We start from the raw sequence: 19,354 nt of genomic DNA on the forward strand, positions 1-19,354 counted from the left end.
TTTCTCAGAATTTTCCATGTTTTTCACAGGGAGAATGTTATCATCCCAGGGATATGTGATACGAAACAGCCACTCTTATCATCTCTGTGTACTGTATGTCAATATTGGTAGATTTCAGCATCGTATTTTACTCCCAGAACTGACTGTGAGGCACTTGTTCTTTAGCTAGATTTAAAAAAGTAAACAATAAAGTCATTGCACCAAGATGAGCTGTGAGCTGTTTAAAAATGTGGTGGGGGTTGTCTTACAGTTTTGAAAGCTCTTACCTACCCTCAACTTTCCTCATTCCTATTTAGTTTTAAACAAAAAGCAGCAAAAATAAAAAACAAAGCGAAATTTTATCTCTCCCCAGTGTGGGGTGGCGGGGGGGAACCCCAACTTAACTACCCTGGTCTAAACCAGATCTAAGTAAAAAGAGGAAGAGGGTGAGAATTGAAAACAACTTTCTCCCCATCCCCTTCCTCCCAAACTCCACATCTTGATTGAATTAACTAACCGTATGAGGACTGAGAGCAGTGTCGTTTCACTCTGGGTTGCACAAAGTGGTTATCATCTCTATTTCTGCCTGCAGTGTTGTATTAGATCCTCTAAGCCTTTTCCTCCATGAGATCCTGAACCTACTGTTTCTCCAAATTATGCCCCCTTCTGCTTCCCTCTCCCATACATGTCTTATCTTCAGCCCATAAAATAATCCTGGACGTAATAGGAACTCCATACACAATGGATGGAAAGAGAGAGGAAGAGAGACAGATCGATAAACAAATGGATAGGTAGCAAGTTGCATTACAGAGTGTTCTGCTCCTTTTGGGGGCACTCAAACATTATTTGTTATTGAGTTAACCTTGAAAAAGAGGCCAATTTTCCAAGGATGAAATGAATGTGAAGATTAGCTGTCATCTCTGCAATTCTTGAAAAGAGACATGGAATGCCTAGTCTCAAATTTATACATGGACTTGACTCTAGTTTCTACTAAGACTTATTTAAAACCTGGAGTAAATTATTTTAAACACTACTACACATAATAGGGTCACCGCCACCATTTGCTGGATGTGTAGGATTGACCATAATGCTCTGAAAATGGAATGTACAGAATACTTTTTTCTTTAAATTTATTTATTTGGCTGCACCAGGTGTTAGTTGCAGCATGTGGGATCCAGTTCCCTAACCAGGGATCAAACCCTGGCCCCCTGCACTGAAAGCATAGAATCTTAGCCACCAGACCACCAGGGAAGTCCCCAGGATAAATACTTAATGCTCTATTGAATCTAAAAGGCTATTTAGGACACACCAATATAGTATTCGTCATTGTGTTCCCTTTATAAAGTTTATATTTAGTTACATCATAAGAATGGAGGGAAAACAGAAGCATATCATGAAAAAAATAAGCCATGTGCCAACTGGAGTTTCTGTAGCCTCCATATAACTTTGATATGCAGACTTCCAGAGCTCTTTAGGAAGTTCCAAAGTCTTATCTGAAACTTAGTTTCCTCATTTGCAAGGGGAGAATATTAATTATACTGCCCTTCAGGTTGTGATGAGGATGATTAATAGCTTGATAAATATCTGTTGACTTGGATTCTGTCTGAATTAACATTTTTTAAAAAAAAAAGAAAAAGGGGTAGCCAAAGCCAGTGCTCTGTGTGAACCGGGAGGGAAGTTCAGGTTGGAGGGGACGCATGTATACCTATGGCTAATGTATGGCAAAACCATCATAATGTTGTGAAGTAATTATCCTCCAAGTAAAAAAAAAAAAATCTCCTGCCTGGTTAGGAAGCACTTCAGGTAGGAGGTAACTTAGCTGTGATTTGGAGGAAAAGGACCAAAAAGAAACTAGTTGTGAATTCCAGGCCTGGTTTATCTAGTTAAAATTATGTTTACTCTGATTCATTCATGGGCTTCCCCAGTGGCTCAGCAGTAAAGAACCCACCTGTGATGCAGGAAACACAGAGAGGTGGGTTCGATCCCTGGGTCAGGAAGATCCCCTGGAGGAGGGCATGGCAACCCACTCCAGGAAAAAAAAAAAAGTTCTCTAAGTACCAGGGTGATAGCTGAAAACCTAGAGAAAGTGGACACGTAAACTGAATAGTTTTTAACTTTGTTTTTCCAGGTGAGCTGGCATTGGAAGAACTTAACTGAACTGGATCAGCTCTGGATGCTAAAATGTTTACGGTTTAACTGGTACATCAGTTTCTCCCCAACTCCCTATGAGCAGGGTGTATGGAAGAAGCATTATATTCAAATGGTGAAAGAACTCCATGTTACCAAGCCCAAGGTAAATTTGGGAAAAGAAGCAACAGAATTACTAATATCAGCTACTTAGGAATTCTAGAACTAAGTTGTGGAAGGCCATTGGTTCAAAAGAAATATACCATGACTACAAAATTCCCTTGTTCTAAGAACTTAACAGCTCTTTTCAAGATACCCATGTTAGTTGAAAGTCATCTGACACTCACAAACTACAGTTCCATCCAGGTTAGGACTTGGAGCTCCTCTTTCTCTCTGGATTCCTGGATTTCTGTGTCTCTAACGCCTACAGAACCCAATTCTGACACTGGGATTCTGTGGGTAATGTGCAGTATTTATTACCTATGGGTCATCAAATTTTACTTAACTAATTCAAATTTTCTGTGATTCTACCAGGCAAACTGGTTTATGTTTCTATCATTTATAAAGAAAAGTTTTGCAATAAATTAGTAATTAGGAAAGGGCATAATTGGCATATTAAAATTCTTTTTACTTTATAAACTAGCAATGTAAAGTCCCTACATAGAATCGTAAACAGTAAATAATATGAGCATAAATTTTTCTAGTGGTTTTCTATGCATTATAACCAATGTTTATGTTCATTCTTATAGTCACAGTTAATTAGATAACTTATGGGAAATTTTTATGAGCTTTTTCTTTATGGCATGACCTATATACATGCAGAGTTGTGCATTGTTTTGTATAATAGAAGAGTTCCTGAAAATTATGTGTAAATTAAAAATTTTAAATTATTTTTAAAACCACAGGGATTTTTTAATATAGGAAAGCTGCAGTGAGTCCTTTTTGAATTGAAGAATCCTTTTGAAATACGAATAGTTGGTTCTTAACATGCTCATTTACATTTCATTTTATTGTGTTTACTTGAAGTAGAAACCCTCTACATTTAATATAGTAATAAACTGCATAATTAATACTGTTATGATTAAAATAATAAAAGCAGCCTTTCTGATTTCAATGATAGCTGTTCTTCATGAGAATTTCTTTTAAAAAGAAAAATTTTTAATGCAGTGGTGGAAGAGTTATTTTTAAAATTACAATAGCTATGACTCCTTTTATCACAAGGCTTTCCTTAACTCTCATTTGAAGTCACTCATAGGCAGGGAAAGGCTTCAATAGCTGAAGCTTGGGTTATTCTGGGGCAGAGGACAGAAAAGTGATTAACCAGGTTGTAGAATGAAAAAAGGTTTTGAGTATTGTATGTAATACTAATTTTAAAACTTGGTCTTCAACAATAACTCTTTTTCCAGAAACTATTTATGCATTTCCCTGGTGGCTCAGATGGTAAGGAATCCACCTGCAATGCAGCAGATGCAGGTTTGTGCCCTGGGTCGGGAAGATCCCCTGGAGAAGAGAATGGCAACCCACTCTAGTATTCTTGCCTGGAGAATCTCCATGGTCGGAGGAGCCTGGTGGGCTACGGTCCATAGGATCATAGAGTCGGACATGACTGAGCAACTAACACACACATATTTTAAAATAATGAATAGTTCTGATACAAGAAAATTGACACATTGTTGCTTAGTATTTAATTTCTTTAGGGAGTACTTTGTTATAGTAAATTTCAGTTTTTCTACTAAAGAAAAAACTGGCAAATTAAACCCAGTAATATATAAAAAAAGAATAATACATGATGACCAAGTGGGATATGTCCAAGGAGAGTAAGGTTGGCATAATATTAAAAAATCAGTCCATGTAATTCACAGAATAAAAGAGAAAAGATATATGGTCATTTCAATATATGCAAACAAAAGCATTTAAAATTTTTTCAACATTTGCGATTTTAAAAAGTCTCAAAAGGCTTTGAGTAAAGGGAACAAATTTTTTGTTTACTTAACAGAAAAGTCATCAGTTTTCATTATTACCTATTTTGTTAAGGGGTCAATATTTTGTACTTTTCAAAATTAATGATGTTTGTTTATGTATATAGTTACTAGCATTCATGCCTAAATTTTCTCCCCTGAAACTGCTTTTTTATTATCATGTATTCTTTATTACCAGTGGTGTTAAATGAGACCTCTTCCAGCAAAAATAGATTTCATTCAGTGTAAACTCAGAAAAATGAAACGAATGTCCATCTTATTTTATTTATTTTGTTTTTTGGCCATCGCATGTGGCTTGGGATCTTAGTTCCCTGACCAGGGATTGAACTCCTGCTCTCGGTAGTGAAAGCATAGAGTCCTAACCACTGGACCACCAGGGAATTCCTTGAATGTCCATTTTAAGTGAGATCTGCACTGTGCTGTGCTCAGTCATATCCAACTCTTTTCAACCCCATGGACTGTAGCCCACCAGGCTCCTCTGTCCATGGGGGTTCTCCAGGCAAGAATACTGGAGTGGGTTGCCATGCCCTCCTCCAGGATTCGCACAAAACATCGAATACTAATCTAGTAATGAGCTATCGATTATATAAAAGTAAAATGTCTTCTTACTCTGCTACTTATACTCACTCACTAAATCAGTAAATATTTATTAAATACTGTTATGTGCCAGGTGCTAAGAGTACAGTCATCTTAACCCCACTTTCTGGAAGCCTAGTCTATGGCCCAGGACACAGACAGTTACCACATTGAATATGAAGTACTATCTATCCTGTAATAGAAATATGTACAAAGAACAGCTGAAACAGGGATAAGAAACTAACTGATTCTGCTTGGAGGAACTTGGGGAATTTTAAAATTTTCACAAACAATTTAAGCAAACCAATTTACTGAGCAAAGCTTCCCTAATCTCTTAAAGAACAAAAATTAAGCCTTTAATGGCTTCTCAACATAGCAATACCTCTTCCCTTAGGCTACAACCGCATAAAAACCCTTACGAATTTTATACACACAAAAAAACATTTTTTGGGGGGGCAGAAAAAAACATCTTTCATTTTGGGCAATTAAAAAATAGACTTTCAAAAAAAAAATAGACTTTCACTTCCCAATTCTTTGGAAATGGCTGGTTTTGATAATTGATAAAATCTATAGCTTACCCATACATAATGGAAATTGTCTCTGTGTTTTAGATAGGTAGGACAGGGTACTGTTTTTAAGAATGTATATTTTTATGAACAAATAAACTGCAGTTGTGGAATAATTGTATAATGATAGGTAGGTGAGGTGGCAATATAGGAATATAGAGAAATTCATTGTGTGGGCTTGAAGCTGGACAATCCTGGATTCAAATTCTGACCCTGTGTCTTATTACTTGTGTCTTAATAGTAGTAGTGGAAAAATTAATCAGTTTATCCTACCTTCAGTTTTCTCTTCTGTAAAATGGAAGTAGTTACGATTACCTTTTAAAGTTATCATGAAGGTTAAATAATGTAGGAACGGGACTTTCCTGGTGGTCCAATGGTTAAGACTCCATGCTTTCAATGTAAGGGGTGCAGGTTTGATCCCTGGTAGGGAGAATTAAGATCCGGCATGCCTCACTGTATAACCCCCCTCAAAAAATAATAATAATGCAGGAATACTTCCTGAGACAGTGCCTGACACATACAAGTACCTCTGGGTTGGTGGCTGCTGTAATCATTGACACCATTATCACTGCCATCATGGTGATGATGATAATGATGATTTTTTTTTAAAGAATTCATTTATTTATTCATTTTTGGTTGCAGAGGGTCTTCGTTACTGCCCTTGGGCATTCTCTAGTTGCAGTGAGCAGGGGCTATTCTCTACCTTCCATGCTCAGGATTCTTATTGCGATGGCTTCCCTTGTTGCAGAGCACAGACTCTAGAACGCTGGCTCAGTGGTTGTGGCACCACGGGCATGTGGAATCTTCCTGGACTAGGGATTGAACCAGTGTCCCTTGCGTTGGCAGGCAGGTTCTTAATCACTAGACCACCAGGGAAATCCATGTTCTTTGTTTTACTTTTGTTATTATTATAGTGTTTTGAGAACAGAAATAATTTTCTCCTTCTAGACACCTCCAAAAGATGGGTTTGTGATCGCGGATGTTCAGCCCATTAGAAGCAGTTCTCCAGGGGGAAAGCTGTCTCCTTCATCCGCTTTCCGATCCTCTTCCTCTTTGAGAAAGAAGAACCACCCAGGGGAGAAAGAACTCCCACCCTGGAGGTCTTCTGACAAGCATCCAACTGATATCATTCGCTTCAATTACCTGGACAACTGTGACCCCATTGAACACAGCTGGCAAGGGTAAGAACTGTGCCCTTCTCCACTTCTTTCCTTTTAGAAACAATTTACTGGCACTTTGGTCTACGAAAAGATGAAAACAGAAGCTGCTGTGAAATACAAATGCTTCTCACTGGTGGTGGTGGTTTAGTTGCGGAGTCATGTCAGACTCTCTGGAAACCCATGGACTGTAGCCCACCAGGCTCCTCTGTCCATGGGGATTCTCCGGGCAAGAATGCTGGAGTGGGTAGCCATTCTCTTCTCCAGCGGATCTTCTCAACCCAGGGATCAAAACTGCATCTCCTGCATTGCAGGTGGATTCTTCACTGCTGAGCCACCAGCGATGCCCCAAGAAGCAAAAAGTGATTGAAAGTAAATGAACCTTTATTGCTAAATTTGACCTTTTCTTTAGGATTTGTTTGCATTTTGTAGCTGTAATGTTTTCCTTACAGCTTCTTTTAATATTTTAATACCTCAGATTCCAATCTAGCACCATAGGGTTCAATATAGTCTTTTCTGTCTTTGCGCCTCCCTACTGTGACATTGAGATATATATATATATTTGATTATATATATACATACAGAATTTTGTATGGGGTTTCCTGGTGGCTCAGAACCCACCTGCAATGTAGGAGACCTGGGTTCCATCCCTGGGTTGAGAAGATCCCCTGGAGGAGGGCATGGTCACCCACTCCAGTATTCTTGCCTGGAGAATCCCCATGGACAGAGGAGTCTGGCAGGCTACAAAAAGAGTTGGGCACAACTGAGTGACTAAGCACAGTACAGCATAATTTTGTATAAAAAATATATGAAGTATACACACAGAGAATATATTTACTTAACAAATTCTGGAAGTAATTTCCGAATTGCTAACTCATATCATTGTCAAAACAAATTTGCTAACTAGAATTCAATGTTAGTTTCTGGTTCATTTTGCCTTTAGCCTGAGGGTATATACTCATAATAAAAATAATGTGGATCCATACTTAATCCTATTATATGCAAGCATTTTAAAAAAACAAATATTAATGTTAATACAAACAAGATTATTGAAAACAGCTTAAGATGTCTTTGCCTGTGTTTTTGTCCTTAGGATATGTTCTACTAAGGCTATTCAGACAATTGACTGTGTTAAAGTCCCATGAAGTTATTCCTTTCTGTGGGGTAACACCACCAGCTGTTTTTAGATTTTTGGAATTTCTTTTATTTCATGGTTCCAAAGTCAAATATACAAAACAAAGTGTATCTGGAGAAGTCTCCAATACTGTTCCATGTTCCTAATTGGATCACAGGGGAATCCTACAGATAGGTAACTATTTTTTAAAAAGTCCTTACATTTAAAAAATCATAAAAGAGGGGAAGTGAGGCAGATAAAAAAATATAAACACATACATGTACCTGTTTCTGAAAGAAATGGTGTCACACAGTACGTACCACTTTATCCCGCTTTCTTTCTTCCTTTAACAATATATCCTGGAGCTCACTCCACAGGTATATAAAGAAATACCCTGGCCTCCTTTTTACAGCCCACACTTTTCCATTGTGTGGATGTGTCAGAGTTTATTCAACCCCTTCTCTATTGATGGACACTTGACTTGTTTCCAGCTGAGTGAAGATAATCTTTTAAACCGCAGGAACAACAAAATCAAATAGATAAACAGCTATGCCAACCACCAAAGCTTTAAAATGATATTTATAATTTCCCCAATGCTCTCCAATTAACAGAAGAAGGAAAAGACATGAAATGACTCCGGCTTTCAACCAACAGTCACGTGATAAGAAAAATAAATCACAGGACAGATCTAAACTAAGAAAAGCACAGTCGCTGGTAAGTATTGCTTACAAAACATTTCTCCCCATAATGTTAATGAAAAATGCTGGATCTCTATAATCCTCTTCTTGAGATTGATTTTTCTGGGGGGGAATCAACAAGTAACGGTTTAAATTCTGGTCTCTGACACTGACTGCCTAGCTGTGTGACCTTGAGGATATCCTTTATTTAAGCTCTCTGAGCCTCAGTCTTTTTAAAAGCTTGGATGGTTTGATGTGTGTGAACCTGCTTTGAAAACTATACAGTATAAAGGAAGTATTATTATCATTGTTTCTTTTTTCTTCTGTGAGTCCTTTGGGGTCAAAGAGGGGAACCTATAGAAATTTCTCTGTGGAAATTATTTATCTGTAGAACATAAGATCCACTGACCTAAGAAAAAGGTATTGTGCTGTGCTGAGTTGGTCAGTTGTGTCCAACTTTCTGCAGTCCTGGGGACTGTAGCCCACCAGGCTCCTCTGTCCACAGAATTTTCCAAGCAAGAATACTGGAATGGATTGCCTTTTCCTATTCCCGGGGATCTTCCTGACCCAGGGATCGAGCCCACCTTCTCTTGCATCTCCTGCATTGGCAGAAGAATTCTTTACCACTGGCACCGCCTGGGAAGCCCAAGAAAAAGATATTGAGTTGGCCAAAAACTTCATTCTGGTTTTTCCTTAACATCTTATGGAAAAACCCAAACTTTTTGGCCAGCCCAATACACGTTCCACAGCTGTTCTGTCACCAGTGGAACATGATGATAAAAGTGCATTCTAAATAACTTCAGAAAAACAAAATGAATTAAGAACTTTTCTTTCCCTAATTAAAAAATAGCTAACTGACAACCTAATAAAAGTCAGTGCTTGTGACTAGGGAGCATTATTATTTCAGAGCAGAATTTCCCAAATTGTGGTTCTGTACCCCCAGTGGATCCCTTTCAGCACATATGAGAGTCTTTGGAGCCAAGTAGAAGGGAATAAGGGTGGAATTAAAAGTTTCCATTAGTAGTAAAGATTTAGAAAAAGGCTGCAGATACACACTAAAGGAAAATTAATATAAAATGGATGTCAGTTGGGAGAACGGTAAGTGTGTACTCATGAATAAATCACTTTTATAGCTCTCCTTTAAAGCTTAATTACTTTCTGTTTCAGTGCATTTTCAAGTGTTATGTTCCAAAAAGAGAGAGAGAGAGATGAGCTTTTTGAAATAAGTTAGTCTATATTCTGAGGAGACAATCTGGTTGGACGGGATGAGACTTATCACAGACATATGTATGGAGGCCCAAGGGAATGAGGAAGCTTAAAATAGAGCAGTAAAATTGTCAGTGAAAACCATTAATTGGAAAAATAACTATGAGGTTTATCACCCGAGCCACTCAGGCATGCGGCTGCCTAGTTGCCGGCCCCTCCTCAGCCAGAAGTAGAAGAGAAATCTGGGGGAGAACAGGGAATTTGCAGGAAGATAAAAGTTGGTGACGTATGCTTACAAACTATGAGCACAATCAGACATTTCTCTGGCTTAAAAAACAAAACAAAAATCAAAGGCTAAACAGAAACCCTCCCTTTGGGTTTTTGACATTCACCATCTGTCACCCTCTAGCAGGGCTTGCTTAAGTTAAAATAGTCATAAATTAAAGACTTCAAAAGTTGTGCTCATTCAAGCTGAAAGGGGAACCAGGGCAAAGTAAACAAGGATGGAACACAGTTAAGCTATGAGTAGGTGAAGTGGGCGATTATATGGATCTACTTGTGTGTGTTATTTGATCAGTCACGTCTGACTCTTTGCGACCCTGTGGACTGTAGCCCGCCAGGCTTCTCTGTCCATGGAATTCTCCAGGCAAGAATATTGGAGTGGGTTGCCATTTCCTCCTCCAGGGGATCTTCCCGACCCAGGGATTGAACCTGGGTCTCCTGCATTGCAGGTAGGTTCTTTACCATCTGAGCCACCAGGGAAGCATACTTGTGTGGTTTCTGTAAATATGCTAATTAGAATCACCATTTCTGCTTAATTATGATAAGGAGCGTTGAGGCATAATTAAGCCCTCCAAAAGTGAGCTGCGATGTTTGACTCTACATTGGTGTCTGTGATGTGCGTGCATGCTTAGTCTTGTCTGACTCTTTGCGACCCCATGGACTGTAGCCTGCCAGGCTCCTCCTTTCCATGGGATTTTCCAGACAAGAATACTGGGGTGGGTTGCCATTTCCTGCTCCAGGAGATCTTTCAGTCCCAGGGATCGAACCTGAGTCTACTGCATCTCCTGCATGGGCAGGCAGAGTCTTTGCCACTGTGCCAACGGGGAAGCCTTGCGGCTATTCAGGCCACAGGCTGCAGGTGGCTAAGGCCCTCCCTACGCTGTGCCAGTTGCCCCACCGTCCACCACATCCCTCCCTTGGAGGAAAGGAGCAACCTCCTCCATGAGGCAAGGTGATTGTGAAAATGAAATACTAGCTATGGGGCCTGAGAGGAGAGGAACTGGGTCTTGAGGAAATTCATTTAGGGGACATAAAGAAAGTAAGGAGTAAATAAAATCTGACAATAGAACGGATAATGAAGGACCTACTGTATAGCACAGGGAACTCTGCTTAATGTTATGTGGCAGCCTGGATGGGAGAGGGGTTTGGAGGAGAATGGATACATGTGTACGTATGTCTGAGTCCCTTTGCTGTCCACCTGAGGCTATCACAACATTGTTAATCGGCTATATTCCAGTGTCAAATAAAAAGCTGAAAACGAAACAGAAGCGACAAGTGCAACTGTGGAGAGAGTGTGGTGGACACAGCTCAGGTGTGATTAAAGTGGAGAAAATCACATATTCATTAGATAGAAAGTTCTTGCATCATTTAGACAGGTTTATCTAGGAAGATTCAGGAGGAACTAGAGAAACAGGTGAGCAGGAAAAACTTAGGGGAACAGCTTACAAAGCCAGGATGAGAAGGATAGGTCACCAACACCCAGGGAGGACCTAAGGCCTGAACAGTGGCAGGCTCCCTCTCCCTCAAAGTGGAAAAGGGGCGTGTGATACTAGGAGAAGATAAAGCTTTGTGAACTGGAGGGGTTAGAAGAAAAACAGCACGGGTGTGAAGTGCAAAGAATATTCCTTTGAATATCCCCGAACTTTTTGGCACCAGGGACCAGTTTCATGAAAGAGAATTTTTTCCATGAATTGGGGAAGGGGGAATGGTTTCAGGATGATTCAAATGCATTACATTTATTGTGCACTTTATTTCTATTATTATTACATCAGCTCCACCTCAGATCATCAGATATTAGATCCCGGAGGTTGGGGAACCCTCTCTCGACTATCTCTCGAGGGCATGGCTATCAGGTCACTGAGGCATCTTCACTGTTTGCCTGTCATTACTGAGAGCCTTCAAATATTAGAGTTCTCCCCCTAAACAGAAACATTCTCAAGGAAACAGTTTCAAATCTGTATATATTGCTGTGAGTTGGTGATGTTTTCTACTATTATTAGGTTTGAGTTTCAAGGGTACCTGATTCCCCTTTTAATTCCAGCACTGCCTCATCATAGCTGCTTCATTGAACCACCTTTTGGTGTGAATCACTGATAGGAGCTAGGCTTCCCATGTGGCTCAGTGGTAAAGAATCCACCTGCCAATAGTGGAGATACAGGTTTGATCCCTGGGTTGGGAAGATTCCCCTGCGAGAAGAAATGACAACCCACTCCAATATTCTTGCCTGGGAAAATCCCATGGACAGAGGAGCCTGGCAGGCTACAGCCTGTGGGGTCCCAAAGAGTTGGATACGACTGAGCAAATCTCTGTCTATTCGATCACCAATGCTTTATCATTTTGAAGGTGATTTATCAAAATTATATAAACATCAAGGTATGTTCATTACAATTAGTTTTTTGTTGTGGTGGTTGTTTGTTTGTTTTGCTTTTTGGCCACACCATGTGGCATGTGGGATCTTAATTCCTGACCAGGGATTGAACCTGTGACCCCTTGCATTGGACACTCAGAATCTTAACCACTGGACCATTAAGGAAGTCCCATCATTAGTTATTATAATAAAGTTCCAGACAGAACAAAGTCATGAAAAAAGACAAGCACCACAAGACAGCCAGGTGGCATCTTAAACCTCAGAGATTTTCCCATCTTGAGTAAAGACGTGAAAAAAATAATTTTTAAAAATCTTAACAGCTGGCCCCATGATTCCTTTTTGGGAAGAGGAAGGAGGGAGCTGTCTCCTTGGGGGAAAGCCACTGAGGAGCAAATGCTACAGGCACCTGGACGCCAGGGGAGGGAAAACCTGCCAGGCTGGAGATTAGAGGAAAAGTTTCTTGTTTCTGCTCCTGCAGGTTGAGGGAAGGGGGGCAGAGGGCGGAAAGGAAAGAAATAAGACCAGGAAAGAAAAGCCAGCCGGACGGAGAGAAGCTGAGCCCGGGCAGGGGAAAATGACACGTCAGTGTTAGATGGCAACCCAGCCATTACCAATCAAATTTGTTCCCTATTACTGGGGTGTAAAGCCTGCCTTCCATCTCTTTAGGAAATTGTACTCAATTTATACATGGAAGCAAGATCTCAGTAGTCTAGAAACCAAGAAAGCCCTTCAGGACTTGTTTACAAAAACCAAGGTGGGGAGGGCGGGACTTCCCTGGCAGTCCAGTGGTTAAGACTTCACGCTTCCAAGGGGGGAAGGTTTGATCCTTGGTAAGGGAACTAAGATCCCACACACTGAGCTTGGCCAAGGAGGGGAAAAAAAATGCTGTCCTTAAAAATAAAACCAAGAAGGGTGGGCTTTGGGCTTCCCAGGACTGGAATTGGGACCCAGCTGAGCTGACATCTTGTTTTTTGTCTGTTTTTTGTTTTTCCTTTTTCCTACCAAATTAAGTATAAAAACAAATACCTTTTTGTCTCATGCTCAGCTTTTTTTCCTTGAAGGTTAGAAGTCCTCACTTTGCAGGTTTTGATTTAGCCAAGGATTTCAAAAAGCTTTCTGTTTGCAGTGTTCAGCTAAATACAAGTAACAAAAGCTGCTAATTGCCTGCTTACTCTAATTGCTTTAGATAAGACCTTATCTTGCCTGGAGCTCCTCGCCTTAACTCCAGCCTCTGTGGTTACTTTCTTGACCTCCTTCCAGGATAACTTGATTCTTAATGTCCTGATTATTTTTTAATAGTCTTTAAGCTTTTTCACTTTTTTTTTTTTTCCCCTATCTGGATTAAGAGAGGAGGAGAAAGGAGTATTCTCTAAAGTGATTCATGGTTCATGTCTAAGAAAAAACAATGGTTTAAGAATTGGGAAAAAAAAAAAAAGAATTGGGAAACCCCTAGTTCTGGCCTTAGCTCTACTGTTGACTAGCAGACACTCCAGCTATTTCTAAAATAAGTTAGAATTGCATCTTTTTTTTTCTTAATAATTGAGGTTTCTTTTAAATATTTATCTTATTTATTAAGTATTTATTTCACCGTACCGGGTCTTAGTTGCAGCACATAGGATCTTCAGTCTTCCTTGTGGCATGTGGGATCTAGTTCCCTGACCAGGATGGAACCCACGCCCACCGCACTGGGAGCACGGAGTCTTAGCCACTGGACCACCAGGGAAGTCCCTGAAATACCTCTTTAATGTCTCTTCCAGGCTAAAGTCTGAATCTCTGGACCCTCAGTTTCCCACCACATTTACTCTCTGCTCTCCCCTAATGCCAAAAAAAATCCAGTGTATTCATGAATCCTAGTTCTAAATCATTAAAAACTGGTTTCTGTCTTCTTTTTTTTTTCTTTGAACTTTAGAAAACCTAATTAATTAAAACAGAAGAATTTATAAAACATAGTTTATACAGTGGTTTTCTTGCAAGCCGTCTTTAATAGACTTCTTTCAAATTCTGACAAATACACCAGGTGTTTGGTTTGAATGTGCAGAACTAAAAATATCTACAGGAGAGATTTTTAATTTCTTAATTCAATCAGTGAAATTCCTGAGAATTCCATTTGGAAGAAAGAATAAGAAAGAATATGGGGGACTTACCTGGTGGTCCAGTGGCTAAGACACTGTACTCCCAATGCAGGGGGCCTGAGTTTGATCCCTGGTCAGGGAACTAGATTCCACATGCCACAGTGTAGACCTGAAGCAGCCAAATAAATAAATAAAATTTAGCAAAACAACAATATATTTTTTTAAAAAAAGGAATATGGGCTTTGCAGTCTGAGAGACCCGGCCTTTTTTTTTTTTCCCCCCATGGTAGCAAGCAAACAGGATTTATTTTAGAGAGAGCACGAAACTCTCAGCATAGACACTGAGAGGGGGTAAAGTGCCCCAGAGCGGGGATTTTTTACTAAGCAGTGCAACTTTAGATGTTACTTAACCTCTCTGAGCCTCAATTTTTAAAAAAATTACCCTTTTTTATTCATACTTTTTTAACTTTATTTTTTAATTGGAGGAAAATCGCTTTACAATGTTGTGATGGTTTCTGCCATAAAAATATGAAATGCTTCACCAATTTGCATGTCATCCTTGAGCAGGGGCCATGCTAATCTTCTTTGTACCATTCCAATTTAAGTATATGTGCTGCCAAAGTGAGCACTGAGCCTCAATTTCTTCATCTATAAAATGGGAATAATGATACCTCCCTTGCAGGACTGTTGTAAGGATTACATGCCAGGTATATACATTAAGTAGTCAATACATGTTCATGTTCTCCTCCACTAAATACCGTCTTATTTTTCACTTTGCTGACCAAGAGCACATGTTTGGGCTTGAAACAACCTAGGTTCAATGCCTGATCCCACAATTTTAGCAACTCAGTGATTTGGGACAAGTTGTTAACAATCTTGGAAGCACTGTTTTCTCATCTGGAAAATAGAGTTAGCAACAACAGTGCCCAGCTCCAGGAAGCGTTCATGAGCTAGTCACATCCATCAGAATCACATCAGATCACCATGGGGGCAGCAGGGATGCTAAGGGAGTACTGACGCTGAGTGGCTGCTGAGTTGCTGACGAGGGGTCGGCCAGGAGGAGGCTCCAACCTTCTCTTTCTTGATTTTACCTTTACTTTCCCCACTTTTCTTTTTTTTTTTTTTTTTTAATTTTTAATTGATTATTTTTGGCTGTGGTGGGTCTTAATTGCAGCATGTGGGATCTTTCATTGCGGGGCACAGGCTTCTCTCTAGACGTGACTCTCTGGCTCAGTAGTTGTGACTTGCAAACTTAATTGCCCTGTGGCTTGTGGGATCTTAGTTCCCCCACCAGGGATCAAACCCTCGTCCCCTGCATTGGAAGGCAGATTCTTAACCACTGGACCACCAGGGAAAGCCCCTCCCCACTTTCCTTTGTCTTTCCCCGTTGTCTTCGGTCTCGCAGTTTCTGCTGTCTGAAAAATGGTTGCATCCGAGCGGTATGACATGGAACCCATGTATTTTCTTTCCCTGCACGGCCTCCATAAATCTTGTGTCTGTGCATGACTCCTTCTCAGTGCTGGGTTTTTGATTCCACGCCCCCAGGTAGAATACTGTGTGTTGAACTCTGCCATGGATTTGGTGCTGTGCGCCCTCCTCTGCCTCTGATACCTCCAAGATGAAAAGACCTAATTGCTAAGAATCCTGGGGGCAAAATTAATTCTCAGGAAGGACCACAACTTAGCATCTTTGCATTTCTCCTTTGCCTCTGAAAAAGCATAGTCTGCTTGCTCTGTCTTGTGGCCTCTTGTTTGATCATGCTACGCATAATAAATTAACTTGGCATTTCCAACAGGAGTAATTCTACTTGCTTCTCTTTCCCTGAACATTTAGACTGGGGCCAAATGGCTTCTTGTTTTTACTTAAGAGTTAAACAAAAGAGACTTCCCTGGTGGTGCTGTGGTTAAGACTGCCTTCCAATGCAGGGGCTGCAGGTTCAATCCCTGATGAGGGGACCAAGATCCCACATGCCTCACTGCTCAAAAACCAAAACAAGAAACAGAAGCAATATTGTAACAAATTCAATAAACAACTTTAAAAATGGTCCACATCAAAAAAATCTTTAAAAAACATATATGTGTGCATATGTAGTCTATATGTATGTACTCGTGTATAACCCTTTGTGTTAAATAGTTTGGCTTTTTACAGCAAACTACATTAGAAGTCAATTTTCTCAGACATGGATGCTTTGAAATGTAAATTCATAGTCCTTACTAAACAACCATAGGAATTCTATGTCCTGTGCACATTTGGCGGCACATCCCGACTTTATGTCACCTACTTGGGAGGCTGAAGGGTGCCATCACATAATCTTGGGCTTAAATTTCGAAACCCTGGCTAGAATTTTCTGCTTAGCCTTTCCCCCACAACTGACAGTTTTACCCCAGAGCTAAAGACAAATGAAGAACAAAAACAGGCCTGTTGCTGTGTTGATTATTTCTTGCTCACCTCTATTTCTCTATTTAAAAAAAATTTTAAGGTATATATTTTTTAATGTGGACCACTTTTTTTTAATGGCCACATCGTACAGCATGTAGGATCTTTAGTTGGGGCGTGCAAACTCTTAGTTGTGGCATGCTGGATGTAGTTCCCTGACCAGGAATGGAACCCCAGCCCCTTTGCATTGGGAGCTCGGAGTCTTAGCCACTGGACCACCAGGGGAGTCCTAGACCCATTGTTTCTTGACTGCTTTCCCTTCGTTCCTGCAGTCCTTTCTTCCCTTAAGGTCATTAATCACTGAGACCTGTTTAAGGGCAAGCATTGTGGCCAGGCTTAGATCACAAAATGTCTTGGACCAAAATGGGTTCTCTTATGTCAAAGATGTCATGCCTGATTCTCTTTCTCCAGGGACCCCCTCCCCTATCTGCTTACAACACCCAATGTTGACATAAAAGAAATTTCCAGTTATTTCAACCAGATCATCAGATGCTGTGGATCGAACTCAAGACTGTCAGATTTGTACCCTTTATATATTTCCTCAGGCTTCCCAGGTGGCTCAAGTGGTAAAGAATCCACCTACCAATACAGGAGATGCAGGCAGGAGATACAGGTTTGATCCCTGGATCGGGACGCTCCCCTGGAGGAGGAAATGACAACCCACTCCAGTATTCTTGCCTGGAAAGTTCCATGGACAGAGGAGCCTGGCAGGCTATAATCCGCAGGGTTGCAAAGAATCGGACACAACTTAGCTACTGGACACACACACACACGCATATAATTCCCCATATTTTGTCTTTCCTCCTTAGATTTTGTCTTTCCTCTTGTCATGATGGGCATTAAAGTCTTAAAATGAAGAGGGTTTACAAACTTATTTTCAGGGACAACCAGGAAGGTTGGTGGCTGACCAGCCCACTCAAGATGTCTGTTCTCTTGCTCTCTGTCTATCCCCTGCCCGACCAGGGCCTGCTTCACTTACACTGACTCTGGCCTTCCTACATACTTGCCTTGGGCCCCAGCTAGTGATTGTTCTTATCAAAGGGGCGGTGAGGGGCGTGCCCTTCTGTTGGTTTCCCTGGTAATCGATGAGCCCATCTGACATCAACTCCCCTGTAACTGGCAATCTCCCCTTCCACCAGGAACAAAGACTGCTGCCGTGACCTGAAGGTGTCTGCTGCCCGGGTGGGGGTGTCGCTCTAGGACTTTGCTTCAGACACATAAGCTCCCCATCTGTCAAACCACTGATGTCTCTGTTGCTTGATGCATGTGTGCGTGCCAAGTCACTTCAGTCATGTCTAACTCTTTGCAACCTTATGGGGTGTAGCCCGGCAGGCTCCTCTGTTCATGGGATTCTCCGGTGAAGAATACTGGAGTGGGTTGCCATTCCCTTCTCCAGGGGATCTTTCTGGCCCAGGGATCGAACCCTCATCTGTGTCTCCTGCATTGCTAGTGGATTCTTCACTGCTGAGCCCCCGGGGAAACCCCTCTGTTGCCCACCCCGGGCTTTCCTCAGTCTTGAAGCTGGGCAAATGCAGGCTTTGTAGGGCTTTGAGGTGCAGTCCAACAGGTGAGCATAAAGAGACCAGCTTCCAGAGCCCCTCAGGAAGGGATGAGAAACTTGACAATTTGGGTAGGTGGTGACAGTTACCAAGAGGAGAGGTGGTGGGGCAGGGGAGCCCCTGGGACCTGCCAGGGTGGGAGGGGAGAGCTTGAGAGGAGCCTGCCTGGGCCTGTGGATCCCCCCTGGGGGACTTAGGAGAAAGGGTTCCTCAAGTACAGTGGTAAATATACTTTGCACTGTAAGAGGATTCCATTTGAAACTGTTACAGGCGAGGTGCTACGAGCCTATTCTTGTATCACAGAAAGCTAGGCTTTTCCTCCATTTGGCAGGTATTATTTGATTTTCCTTGTTCCTAAAATAGCACAAAGGGAGGCTTCTGTTTGTTCTCTTACCTTGTGCTAATCTTGGAGCAACATGAAAATGCTGACTGTACGCGGATCTTGAAACAACCCCGAAAACTTCCACCACGGGAAGACAATTAATTCCCACTCGTTCCCCCTTTACTCTTGGATTCCATCCACTGGCTGTGTTTAACCCCAGTTTTGCCTACTCTTTCCCAGAAAAGTCACAGCTAACATGCGTGGATCTACTAAAGGCAGGAGCGTAGATTCAGTAGGGTGCGGGATTCCAGCTCGATTCTCCGGGGGCTGACGTCTCATCAGAGAACTAATACTGAAGAGCAAATGTTCAGTGCTAAGTTAGGGGATCTGGATGATAATGGCTTCAGGAATGCAGCTGAGACAAAAATCCCTGAGAGCTGAAACACTCAAGCTTCTTGGAGAAGGTGGGCCTCCAAGGATAGATGTAGAGAAGGAATAAAGAGAGGAGGTGAGTAAGTCAGAAAGAGAAAAACAAATATTGTATATTAACACATGTATGATATGCATTATGGCAGGCTATAGTCCATGGGTCTGTATGACTAAAGTCACAACCAAAGCGATTTAGCATTCACACACCACACATATATACAGAATCTAGGAAAGCAGTACTGATGAACTTATTTACAGAGAAGAAACGGAGATGCAGATGTAGGGAATGGACTTGTGGACACGGCAGCGGGAGGAGAGGCTAGGAAAAATTGAGAAAGTAGCATTGCTGTACATACACTCACTCACTCTCAAAGTCACTCAGGTGTGTCTGCTCTTTGAGACCCCATGAACTGCAGCCCGCCAGGCTCCTATGTCTATGGGATTTCCCAGGCAAAAATACGGGAGTGGGTTGCCATTCCCTTCTCCAGGAGATCTTCCCAACCCAG

At 41.2% G+C, this 19,354-nt stretch overlaps 1 protein-coding gene and 1 non-coding gene across 4 annotated transcripts in view; one reads left to right on the top strand and one right to left on the bottom strand.

Moving 5' to 3' along the window:
- FBXO16 (F-box protein 16) overlaps nucleotides 1-19,354 on the top strand; it is a 78,179-nt gene that overhangs the window by 30,470 nt on the left and 28,355 nt on the right. For all 3 annotated transcript variants that reach the window (XM_043891411.1, XM_043891410.1, XM_043891409.1), the window contains 3 exons: nucleotides 2,108-2,272; nucleotides 6,176-6,408; nucleotides 8,110-8,212. In XM_043891411.1, the coding sequence (XP_043747346.1) occupies nucleotides 2,108-2,272; nucleotides 6,176-6,408; nucleotides 8,110-8,212 (501 nt within the window). The remainder of the gene's footprint in view (nucleotides 1-2,107; nucleotides 2,273-6,175; nucleotides 6,409-8,109; nucleotides 8,213-19,354) is intronic.
- On the bottom strand, nucleotides 14,625-14,731 carry LOC122686337. The gene has a single exon (XR_006338709.1). It is a non-coding gene; the product is annotated as a U6 spliceosomal RNA (small nuclear RNA).

Source organism: Cervus elaphus, chromosome 29, assembly GCF_910594005.1.
Source record: "Cervus elaphus chromosome 29, mCerEla1.1, whole genome shotgun sequence".
NCBI classification, from domain to species: domain Eukaryota; kingdom Metazoa; phylum Chordata; class Mammalia; order Artiodactyla; family Cervidae; genus Cervus; species Cervus elaphus.